Source organism: Semicossyphus pulcher, unplaced genomic scaffold, assembly GCF_022749685.1.
Source record: "Semicossyphus pulcher isolate SPU_LCO1_2020_fin unplaced genomic scaffold, fSemPul1.0.p SCAF_24, whole genome shotgun sequence".
In the NCBI taxonomy this organism is placed as follows: domain Eukaryota; kingdom Metazoa; phylum Chordata; class Actinopteri; order Labriformes; family Labridae; genus Semicossyphus; species Semicossyphus pulcher.
The window spans coordinates 7,345,729-7,358,602 of record NW_027211698.1 but is presented as its reverse complement, the minus strand read 5'-3'; the positions used below and the strand labels follow the sequence as shown (position 1 = coordinate 7,358,602).

Genomic DNA, 12,874 nt, shown 5'->3' with positions numbered 1-12,874 from the left:
GGTGAACGCTCTGCTGTTGTTTAAACATGTAAGGATATATCTGCTCTGAGTGATTAAAACTGAATATCTAATGCTTTCCAAAGACAAAAAGAGTAGGTTCATTTATTTAAAAAACAAAACATCCAAACATGGCTGTGGATCGTTCAGCAGTTAAACAGCTGGCATGATGAACAGCTGAACGTCTTAATTGTTTGACATCAATCACAGCCATCTGAAGGATGTACAGATCCGGCTGTGCTCGTGTTCTAGAAGGCTCCGTTTAACTCAAAGTAAATCCTTGGCGAATATTTTAACTCTAAGGAGGTTTCAGCTGAGTTCACTAATTTCTCCCTCTCCGTTTGAATTGTGTAAAACTTGCTTAAACAGGTGTGAATGTTTCTTACTCATTATTGCCGATGAAGTCCAAGATGTCCTGTTCCAACTTCAGCAGCATGATTCGATCCCTGAGAAATGACAAATTAATATTGTTTTAACATCTAAAACACAACATTTTATTCATTATTAATTATCTTTAACATCACAGGTTATTGGAAACGTTCAGATAGAACTAATTAGACCTTTCACACCAGAAAGTAGAACTTTAGTAGCACGTTAGCTAGCAAGCTAATGGCTAACACCCCAACCATAAGGGAACTTCAAACTGTATTACCTATAAGACATCTTCTTGGTTGTTTAGGAAATAAACATATTTTTTGCCATGCAGCTAATTAGCTAGCAAGCTAATGAGTCAGTAAGTTTATTCAAGTGATTCAAGTGATCCTGCTTCATAGTTTAACAGTTTAAACTAGGGGTGTGACGGATCACTACACTCACGGTTTAGATTGTATCCCGGTTTTTGAGTCACGGATCGGATCATATTTCGACTTTGTAGGGGAAAAAAAAGTATATTTATAATAACTTTTACACAAAACGTTTCTCGATGCAGCTTAATGTCAAAAAATCGGACTACAACAGCCTTTTTAATATCAGTATCAGTGGGTCCCACCTTCAGTGAACATTATAAACTCAATACAAACCCCTCTGTAGGCTAGTGTTATAATAACAACACAGTATGTCCTGTTTCTGTGTTAAAGGCACACCTGTCGTTAAAAATATCACACATTGTGTAATTGCCGTACTCAAGCTAAGTATAGCAACGCGGTGAAGCGTGTTTAAGGCTGGATATTCGACTGATTTCACGTCTGTCGAACTTTAAACTAACTTCCCAACACAGTCTTACTGTGCGGTAGTATCATTCACGCCCGCATGACACCTCTAACCATTACAAATACGAGTCAAACACAACACACAGTCTTGTCTGTTTTCACTGCAACTCTGCAGTAAACTTCGCATTTTAACAACGTGTGCGTACATTTGGCGAATGGCGATTAAAGTTGAGATTAACATCTGAGCTGTAACGTTATGTTACATTATGTATGCTGGTGTGACCAGGCCTTTAGGCTCAAACGATGAACTCCCGAGGGTCCACAGTGTAGTTAAATGTGCGTGTGTATGTTAGTATACCTGGGATTGCCCTTTAGTGTGTTGACAAGGAACTCGTGGAGATCTATCCCAGTTGAATCTGTGTAGTCTTGACTGGAATCTAACAAAGAGAGAGAAAGGTGTTTGAAGCTGAGGCACCACAGATTTATAAACATGCAATCCAACCTGCTCACAAATGAAGACATCTTTGAGCTTAAAGATTTTTACCTTTTTTTATATCACTATATTAACAGGGAAATTGAATGTTCCACCCTTTTAACTCGAACGATAAACTCCTCTTAAGAGTATTTAAATGCCAATTAATCAGCTTGTCATTCAACTATTTGTCAAGCATAACAGAAAAAGTCAGACATGAAGCTGAAAGAAACTTTACCGAGGGTGACATTGCTTTGGAAGCGTTCGGTTTGCCGCTTGTTATTGGTGTGACCAATATGAAAAGAAAAAGTCTGGCAGCGCGTCTCAGCAGCAGTGAGCGCTGCCAGCTGAGCCACTTAAGAAATGAAGGAGTGTTCGGATAACGAAGTTGACGCCGGAAAAACATGTTCCTGAGCACCAACAAAAGGATGCGACCCATCAGTGGGAGTCAGGGGACACCGGAGCTTGCCCCCTCCCCCCTTTCGTGGGTGTCTGGTTTCTATAATTGGAGGCTGCCTCATCAGTGGTGTTGCTCCACAGAGGGAAGCAGACACCTTTATGCGCCTGTGGGAATCTGTATAATTGCTTAACACCTTGAGCTTGTCGCAATTAACTGAATCACGCCAATTATCGGCACATAATGAGATATCATTTAAAACGGAGAAGTGCTTTCGGACAAACTGGAGGGCAGAAAAAATGTTTAGGACTGGATGTTCTCGGTGACATGGTAAAGGATATAATTATTAGGGGGCTGTAATTTAGCTGAGTGACATGGATTGTGTGATAAGTATCATTAAAGTATTTGGCTTCAGTTCAATACCTTTCCTTCAGCGCCATTATAACGGCCACAAAGTGATATTATAAACACACATGCATGTCTATAATCGATGGTGGGGATAATTGTACATGTAGCAAAGACTTCTATATATAAATTCCAATTTTAGCAGGAAGAAGTCGTGCATCTTTCAGGCTCCTTTTTTAGGATGAGCAATGTTTATAAATGAGGCGGCAGGTGTTCGGGATGTAAAGAGTCGTTAATGGAAAGATTTCAGCACCTGTGACTGATGGAAAGATCTGGTTCCTTTTCCTTTAACGTAACCAAACGTAAAGTTAAATACCGTATAGGACCGAATATAAGACCACCCCAATTTTTTCCCCAAAAAATCTTTTTGAAAATTTTTTATAAAGAAAATTTTATTTTACCTTTTAAATAAAATCAAGTTTTCAATATCTTTTAGATGTAATCGTCACATTTAAATTACATAAATTGCCTTTCAAAATTTAAATAAATCATTAACCATTAGAGTGTTTCAGTAACACACTCACTCACTTTCTCTCCTGTCAATCTCTTAGCCGCTTTAAGCACCACGGTTACCATCTGTTAGGTAAGACTGTTAGCATTCTGAAGTCGCGGCGGTTCGGCGTTTTTCCGGGCTGGAGAGGGCAAGTCCGGTCCTGGGGGACTCCCAGTAGCTTAACCAATGTGCAGAGGGTCGAGCTAAGCCCGCTGATTGTGCGTACCCACTGAAAGCGAACTGACGCGACTAAAAAATTGGCCCCCATTCAGTATTGCAAGTGGCTGATTCACTGCTCAATGCATGCTGGGATACCTAGTGACACACTCCACTTTTTTTTTTTTAACAGCTTTTCTTCCTCGTTATGTCGCAATCATTCATTTAAAGAAATAGGTGATGTAGTATTTAGTAAATAAATCCTGTGAGGTGTTGGTTTGATTGAAAAGACATTTCAATTGGTGATGCTGGTGTGTAGACAAATTGGGCGCATGCAGTTGGTCCGCTAGGTATCCCTGCAATACACAATGAATGGTGGCCAATTTTCAGCCGCGTCAGTTCGCTCTTAAAGGGTACACACCGTGAGAGCGCAGGAGGACGGGGCACGGAGCTCCGCGGCTAGCCGCAGGGCTATGCGGGGCAACGGCCGACCCCTGATCTGTTTTTCCTCACCATTTTTGGACTTAAAACTGACATCATTACTCCACCTAGGTTGTTGGTTAACTTCGCCTACATTAAAGCCATTTGTTCTGGACGATCACGGCGTCGCTCCATCGTCCATCCCCCTGGCAATGTGTTGTTTTTAGTAAATGTCTCGTTTCGTGTCGTCAGAGTTTTTATTATCAACAATTGTTTCTTAGCTCGTCAACGTCTCGTTTTTGTGATGGAAAAAAAGTAATTGTCGAACATTTTTGTCATAATTTTCGTTAACAAAATGAACACTGGAGTACATTCGCTTTACAGATAAGTGGCGCCGTCTACTAGGGGTGGGACAAAATATCGATATCGCAATATATCGTCGTCCCAACTGGCGCGATATAATTATCGTATCGCTGGTGCCAAATATCAATATTTTCACCTTTTTCGGGGCGTTTTGTATTCTTCAGTTAGTCAGATATCGTGATGTATCATTACATGATTGTCTTGCAATATATCAATTATTGCTGTATCGTGATATTATCGTGATTGTGGGCCATGTATCGTGATATTACACACCTACCATCTACGTTGTGAACGCATACTGGCCTTTAAAAGTCTCAACCCCGATTATAAGACGATCCCACTGCTCCAGATGTATGCCCTGATGTATATTCGGACCAGTATGGTGCTTACAATATAGTCACGCAGGGGCGTCACAGATGTTGCAAGGACCTGCATTTGTCAAAAAATATGATAGAAAACCTAAAATCTCACCTCTCGACAGCATCTTCCTCTGCGTCTTCTCCGGTTTCTCCGCCTTATTGCAGCTCTCCTCTTTCTCAGCTTGGTCCTGCGCCGCTCGATCTTCTTTCTCAAAGGGCTTGTGAGGAAATCCATCCTGTTCGGGGAGGAAAAGAACACAGGGGAAAAAAAATGATTGTACTGATGGCTTAAAAGTAGCTTGTTGCCACACACGAGTGCGATAACGTCGGCGCTTTTTAAGAGCTTCGAATCTTAAATGTGACCTTGGTGTGTTCTGATCGATGAACAGACATGATTGTACAAAGGAGGCATTAAATATGAGGCATTCTAATTCTCCATGATCTTGCCCGAGGTTGTGGGTTAATTAGAGAAAAGCACGGGCGAAAGAGGCCACTGCACGGCTCTTAATAAACTCTCCTGGTTTATCACCGAGACCGGCAATGATGCGCCTGCGTCCATGAATTCCAAATCGCAACGGCAATTAATGTGAGGGATTAGCTTGTCTGTATCAAACCAGGTGAACACAGAATTGTTTTCCTTTAAAATTCAATGGAATGAAGTACAATTGACGCACACACACGCACGCACACACAAACTCGACAGGATCTGACTCGCTTTTCCGGCGATTCTACAAAAGGCTGACAAGGAAGCTGAAGAGAGGACAGGGGCCGCCGCTGCGCCGTAAGTGGATTAAAAACACAACTCTGGAACATCAGACAGTCTGGGCGTGTGTGTGTGTGTGTGTGTGTGTGTGTGTGTGCGCGAGAGAGAAATGAATGAGTGAGAGAAGGAGGTGACCTAGAGGTGGCAGAGCAGCTCATGACCAAAAAAGGTCACGAGTTTGATCCCCGCCTGTAACAGCTGCGGAGCAAGATAATGAGACGCTGCGCTCTCCTTCGTTTCAATGCGCTCGGAATATATGTGAAAATGTAATATGCTAATGAGAAACGTGACTGACTAATTGCCGGAGCGAGACTGGGAGAGAGGGGAGAAAAAAAAAAGTGACAGCGACTGTGTGTCAAAGCGAAACATTTTTTTCTCTCCCTTCCCTGGCATGAAACGGTGATGTTTGCTGCTTAATGCCACCCTCGGCATCACATGGAAGCCGCCCGGTTGATGTGCAGCTGTTGCGGGCTGCCTCATTTGTTTCCTGACATCCATTTACTCGGAGATAAAGGAAAAACAGCGGGAAAATGATGGTCGTCTGAATATGTAATGAACGTGCTGTCAGTCTGAAACAAAAAAGTACAGCGTGTATTCAGGCGCTCGACTATCGGCCATTGATTGGAATTGACAGCCGGGCGTACAATGCGAGGCAGATGTAGTTTGTCAGGATGTGAGGACGGCTTGGACGGCCTATAGATCCACGCGGGCCTTTGTTAAGCCTTACATTGAAGATAAGAAAATAGAGCATCATGGGAGATGTGGTGTGAATGGGATTCTTCCGCGCTAAACGTGTACTCCACTTATGTGATCCTTTATTGCTTTACCTCTCCCCTCTAGGTTAGTTTGCCGCAGAAGGAGTCTCGACTCCGCGCCCCAATAACAGTAGCGGGGGAAATATCAGGAGTATTCAATTAGAGCGCTCCGCAGCTCTCTGTAGCTGACGTGTGGAAATTGTAATTTCCCCGACATGATTGATGGCAGTAATACAGGACGTCGTGTGAGTGCAGACGATGCGAGACTGTTCGGGGAATAACACCGCCCTCTGGTTATGGCGCTCGGTGCTGACTGGCTGAAACACCTTGAACAAACACACCTGTGTGTCTGGATGTGTGCGTGAAAGCGCGCCAGGAGCTGTGCAGAGCGGCATGTAATGGGGAAAGTTTGATCAGAGGAAGAGGGGGGAGCTTTGCCTGGAGATACGATCCAAAAAAAAAAGAAGAGTGGATTTAGCAAACAGACGTCAGGCTCGCTGTTGGAGCTCGGCGCTTTCTGTTCTGATGACGTGATGTTTTCATCAGGCGGCCAAGGCCAGGTATTTAATCATAGCTGTCAGACGGAGGCCGCTAATCGAGCATCAGAGGTCTACCTGCTCGATTGTAATGAGCTGAAATGGAGAACTGATCCCCGGTCAGCACTTCGGCTCTATGCATGTGGGCTGCAGCGTCATACTGAGCGTGATGGGATGACTGAGGTGAAGTCTGCTTTAACGAGCAGAGCGTGGTTGCTCGGGGACTTGGGATGTGCAGGTATCAAATTTTCATGCTGCGATTTTTGTTCCTAAAAATGTGATGACATCAAACTTTCCAGAAATTCACATATGACTCGAATAAAGCCGCAGTTAGACGGAAAAACCAGAAACAAAAACAGGTCGGTCACTTAAAGGATTTTAGTCATCACAACCAAGATATGAAAACCCTTCTGCAACATATACCATTGACTGTATTAAAGAAAAAGGCATGGCCGCCATGATGTCACCCATTGGTTTTGCTGACGCCATCTTGGTAGTTTGTCAATCACCGATAGCAACACCCTGCGTTAATGTCTCTTTTACTCTAAATGGAAGTGTATTTTTTAAAATAAGCATTATGCTCTGAAATCAATGGAAAAAATACATTTTTAAAGGGGCAGTATCATGCTAATTTCAAGCTTCGTATTTCACTCTGTGATACCTGCGGAGTAGCTTAGCTTAATTTACAGTTAAAAAATTTTTTTTTTCTCACACTACAACCTCTGTCTGAAACGACTTGGTCAGCTCTGTCCCTTTAAGAAACCCCACCCCTACAAGCCCGCTTGCTTCTGATTTGCCGAGCATTTAGAAAAAACTGTGTGAAACCTGGCGTTCACAGCAGCCTGCAAACTGAGCTGAGAAGCCTGGGGATTACTCCAACATACTTTTACCTACAGATTTGAAATTTCACCCACGTTTAATATTTACACTAAACATAGTAAAATTATATGTATGTCTCAAAATGTGAAACAACATAATACCCCCTCTTTAAGATGAGATAAAAGTCGCTTGAACTTTTTATGAATTAATGACTATTCAAATGTTCGAATTCATGACCCATCCCTAATTGAGACCATCAACTCATTAGGAAAATGTCTACTGAGGTAATAAATCAAGTTAAAAGAAAGGTAGTAAATAAAATCCATGAAAAATAGTGGAATAAATGGGCACCCCCCTGCTGGCCGTTAAACAGAATACAGGTTTAAGGCACATCAGTATTTAAATCGCTTTGTAACCAAGAGGCTATTTCAACTTTATGTGTAAAGGGAATGGACTTTCAAGTGAAGTAGGAGACTTCTCTTGTCCTCAGTAAACCTTTGAAATGAACAATATTTGCTTATTTGTGAATCCCTTATTTTTTCAGTGAGGAAAAAGCAGATGTTATTTTTTGTCCAGGAAATACATTTTACCGTAGAAAAAGTTACCGTAAAACTCAGTGTAGAAGACACACTTTTTATATATTTTTCAGTGTGCGCAATATATCAGTATAAAATGCAGAAAGAGGTATTTTATTGTTTCGTTACCCGGGTGATGGTGCTATAATGTAGCTAAAGCTTCGTCACGGACATGTGCCGTCATGATCGCCGGTGCATCCTTACAACAACATTATCGTAGGCTGAGCTCAACTACAGCACTCGTAGCAGAATTGCAAACTTGTGATTCAAATGAAAATAAATTGAAATTGAGTTAAAATAAATTTTATACGTTTTATTAATAAATAGCTATAGAAAACCCTTTTTCCCTCTGGAATATCCCCTCTTATATTCCGGTGGGGCTTATATTCCAAATAATACGGTAGTAGTTGAAATGCTTAACATTACAACTTAATAGCGACCCACAAAAGTCAAGTCGAGTCAAATCAGAAGCGCTAGCACCCCTGCTGTGTTGCACAGCATCTCTGCATTAATATTAACTAATGTTCTATAATAGTTAAACCTTAATGGGTTGGTAGAAAGTAATGTGTGCATTTTTGATGAAGGAATTTCCTCCTTAATGCATGTTCTCTCTCCACACTAAACATCTAGCCAAGCCTTCCCTGCTATTCTTACCATCACAATGTTTCACCATGAATACAGTAAAACTGTCACATCTCAAAAAAAACACTCAGCGAGATGGTTACCTGAGGTGCTGCTGAAGGCTCAGGAATAGGGCAAGGAAAGGACTCTTCACACACTGCCAGGCTCCGCACCAGCTTTAGCCTGGTGTTGGACTACGGAGGGGGATGCAGGTAGGTGGGCACAGTTAAAACCATGCACACACTTTAAACTGCATCAGTGTCATCACAGTGACGAGCCCAAGTAGAACAGAAACATCCAGCGAGCACGATGGGGGTTTTTTTTTTGCAAGCAAACAGTTTCAACTTCCTGTATTTCAGATTTAAGCAGACAAATCTTTTCCCGAATGACGGAACTTACAAAACTTGATCAGAACGATGTTAAACTAAATATGACGTGAGCATTTTTTTAACGTTTTTCTTCATAGAACATCAACAGCAATGCAGCAAGCACACCTATAATCCCATTATCAATCTGCTATCATTTAAATCATGGCATGTCTGGAGCAATGTGTACAACTCGCTTGACAGCAAACACAGGTACAACGTCCAACTTGATCCAAGCAATCCAAGTGCACATTACACATGTTCGAGCATCCTTGCACAGCATGCATGTTGAGCGTTACCGTACCTTAGAGTACTTCACGGGCTGTCCGCAGGTAGGGGAGGGGAGCAGGGGGGGGAAAAGTGCACAGGAAGAAATCAAAATCAAACCACAAAAGTTTGGAGGGGAAGAGGAGGAACGTTACTCGAAAAAAAAAAGTGGAGAAGTTTGAATTAAATATGACTGGCCTACATTTTGTGCATGCGTGCGCAACTAGCTCTGCAAAACAATTCAGCGAAAAAAAGACAAATAACCTCCTGTAACGCTCGTGTTATTAGGGCTGTTCCAAACGGAAACAGAGCAGAAATTTTGTGGCATTTATCTGCAAAAGGAAAATGATGAATCCCCCGTGCAGCATGAAATATCAAGTCCAACATGTACCAATTTCCTGGGAGCATGAATTAATTTTTGCAGAGCATATGCTACTAAAGTGGTCGCATGTAGCGCCCCTTCTAACACACGCACGCAATCCAACGCACACGCGCGCTGCAGAAAACAAAAACCAGACATTTGGCTGCGAGCGATTCGGGTCAGTTTTATGCGTCGCTCCCGGCTCCATTTAGCTGTCATGTGAATCAGACCCAGGCGCTGGAGGTGAGATGCAGAAAGCAGAGAGAGACCGGATGCCCAACAGTGTGTGAGACAGCTCGGTGCCTCTGCGCTTCACGCGCTACTGGCTGTGTGTGTGTGTGTGTGTGTGTGTGTGTGTACATATAAACAGACGGTCTCTCAGTAGCACGCATAGAGGAGCGGAGGAGGGGAGGGAGGGGGGGTGAGACCTGGCAGGAGCCATTTCAGTCGGAATTGTAACAGAGCCCAGACCTCTGCTTCCTAATCCCAACATGCATCGACACACACATGTGCCCACACACGCACACACACGGCTCTGTCCTTCCCACCTGTCCTCTAAAAATCAAAAGGACAACCCCTCCCCTCCCTCATTGAGCTCTAGGCCAAATAACACCTATAAAAAATTGAAATGGACCGCTGTTCGCCCATCTCCGATGCCTGTGACCTGCCGCGCCCCCCTTGCTATATCAGGTAATATGGATGTGGATGGAGGACAAGAGGAAGGGGAGAGGGAGGGGGGGTAGAGTGCTGGGACTATGAGCGCACCGCTACACCAGCTAATTGAGCGGCGTGGGGCCGGTGGGGAATGAACAATGCCGGCAGGAGATAAAGGAATGGGAAAAGGGGGGAGAGGGAAAGGGCTGAAGTCAGCAGAAGTAGGGCGGCCACCAGCCACCTGTCCCGCCGCAGAGGACGGAGCTGGAGAGCTGGAGGCAGATGGTGGCAAAGTCACCCAGTCCAACCCCAACCCCCCCCCCTCTCTCTGTCCTCTGTTGGAATGCTTTCCTGCTTCCCCTTGTTACACCTACCGCCGCCCCCCTCCCATGTTTCTCATCCCAGTTCTCCGCCACCTCCATCTCTCCCAAACTGAACATTCTAGGCATTTAACCGACGCTCTCGCACAGAACGACAGAATTAGCTTCACCTCGTCTGCTGCTGAAAATTACGAGCAGAAAGGTCAGTGGCTTCGGTGCCGTCAGCATATCTAGGAATATCCTGTGACCATGGGATGATTGTACCGAGGGGTAGATTTGGGGGAAAAGTGTAGAATGAGAGGCAAGTAGCCTACATTTGTAGAGGTCGCAGAGAGACGATAGAGGAGGCAGGGAAACATGCAAAGTCGATTTAAGGTGAGACTTTTGTTTAAGTTGGTAAGAACTGGGGTAAAGCAGTTTGCGAGGCAAACTCAAAATAACATACTTTCATTTACTTGCTTCTAATCTATTCTTACACATATCCTATCATTAAGAGCTGGTGTGACTTCATACAGTATCCAGTAGGGGTGGGAATCGCAGGGTAAGTCATGATACGATACAATACGCAGCTACGATAACGATAATATTGCGATATCTGATCAACTGAATATAAAACACCCCTAAAAAGGTAAAGTGTAGGATTAATGTATAATGTAATGTGAGTCAAAATGGCAGGAAGATCTGTTCAGAGCGGCGTATGTTTGTAAATTAAAGTACCGATATTTAGCGCTAGTCTAACGATAATTTTATTGCACGAGCCAGGACGACGATATGTTGCCGTACCAATATTATTGTATAATGTATCGGTATTTCTTCCGACCCCTCGTATCCAGTGTCATTATGCTTTTAGTGTCTTTTGGAATTCACGTTTTCTCATTAATATGATATCATTAAGAGCTTGGTGTAAATGTCGTAATACAATACGTGATACGTGGCCCAACGATAACGATAATATCGCGATATCTGACTAACTGAAATATACAAAACGCCCATAAAAAGTTAAAGTGGATTCATGTATAATGTAATGTCATCAAAATGGCAGGAAAATCCGTTAAGAACGGCATATATTTGTAAATTAAAGTACCGATATTTGGCGCCATCCTAACAATAATTTTATTGCACGAGCCAGGACGACGATATATAGCCGTACCGATATTACTGTATAATGTACCGATATTTTGTCCCACCCCTAGTAACTAGTGTCATTATGCTTTTTGTGTCTTTTGGAATTCATCTTTCTCGTTAATGTAATTTTGCGAAACAGCGGCCACTGTGGCCACAAGTGGTAATTACGATAAAATGAGATGTTAAATTTTCACTTATTTCCCAAAATTCTTTTAAGTCTGCTTCATAAAAGAATAGTTTGTCATTATGAGGAATACCCTTATTAGCTTTCTGGCAAAGATTACGATTAGCTTAGCTTAGCATAAACTTGAATCAGGGGGAAGCAGCTATAGCTCCAGGATTCTTGTCCATGTGATGCCAAGGGTCACTACACCTAGCAAAATAAAATACAAGCCTCTATAAAACCACAATTACTACAACCAAACAATCGTTTAAATTAATTTTGCTAGATTTTTCCATCCTAAATGTGGTCAAGGTTACTTTTTTTAACCAGATTTATTTAATTTTTTTAGCTGGAAGGTAAAAAAAAAATGTCTTTCATTGAGCAGAAGCATTTACAAAGGGAAAATTATTCCTTATCTTCTATGTTCATCTGTTTTTTCCTGTGTTCTATCCTTTTATCCTCAATGCCATGTCCCTCATGTTCTCTTACCTTCCTCCTCTCCTTGATCCCTCCCTCTTACAACCTCTTTAACCCATCTCTCCCTCCCTCTCCCTCCCACTCTCTCCCCCATGCCGGTGTCATTCTGTTCCTCGGGGTAACAGAGACACAGGAAGTTGCTAGATAAGCCAGGATTTGAGCTCCAGATTATCTGCCTGCCTGACTCCCTCGCTCTGCCTGCCTCCAACCGCACGGCCAGATTGGCCTGAATCCTATTTTTAGGCCGCAGCCAAAGAGACAATCCTTTTCCTTCCCTGGATTTTGTTTTCTTGACCACACTCGACGAGATTTCACACCAATTTGCCGTTTTCACTTTTTTAGAGCCCATTCCTCTGTGAGCACGAACAAAGAGCACCAGGTTTACTTTAAACGGCAAATTAACAAGTGCAAATTTTCTGCAGTCCCAAAGCACATTTGTAGCAATGACACAGAGACCTAATTAATTAGCAGTTTATTTGAAAGTGATCTCATCTGCCCTGAATCCCCTGAAGATCCACTGCTTTAATGTCTCCCATGGAGGATACATGCGATTCACTAGCTTCCACAACCAAATGACGCTTTCCAAACGTGCAAGTTTCTCAATAACGAGGTGACTGACTGACCCCGGAGCCAAGGCAGAGTGAAACCCCACATTATTATTTCAGCGTGCAGATTATTCCGATCAGGAATAATTTTGCCTGCTGAAGCAGCTGGGTTTAAATCATCCTGAATGCTGCAGGTGACAGCAGATCCCCGGGGCAGTTTGTGTTTGACGTTGACTGTAACTGAATTTTCATGGAGATTTGAGTGAAAGAGATGTTTGGTCGGGTGTCAGGTGTCCTCAGCTTCGGTCAGGCTCCTGA

General features: G+C 43.0%; 1 protein-coding gene across 7 annotated transcripts in view; it reads right to left on the bottom strand.

The window, feature by feature from the left end:
- Window positions 1-12,874, bottom strand: part of r3hdm1 (R3H domain containing 1) — a 53,910-nt gene that overhangs the window by 27,204 nt on the left and 13,832 nt on the right. For 6 of the 7 annotated variants that reach the window (XM_069675346.1, XM_069675351.1, XM_069675350.1 and 3 more), the window contains exons 4-8: window positions 8,949-8,966; window positions 8,384-8,473; window positions 4,323-4,446; window positions 1,504-1,582; window positions 384-443 (exon numbers count right to left, since the gene is read on the bottom strand). In XM_069675346.1, coding sequence (XP_069531447.1) covers window positions 384-443; window positions 1,504-1,582; window positions 4,323-4,446; window positions 8,384-8,473; window positions 8,949-8,966 — 371 coding nt within the window. The remainder of the gene's footprint in view (window positions 1-383; window positions 444-1,503; window positions 1,583-4,322; window positions 4,447-8,383; window positions 8,474-8,948; window positions 8,967-12,874) is intronic. The other variant, XM_069675348.1, reaches the window with a different exon arrangement.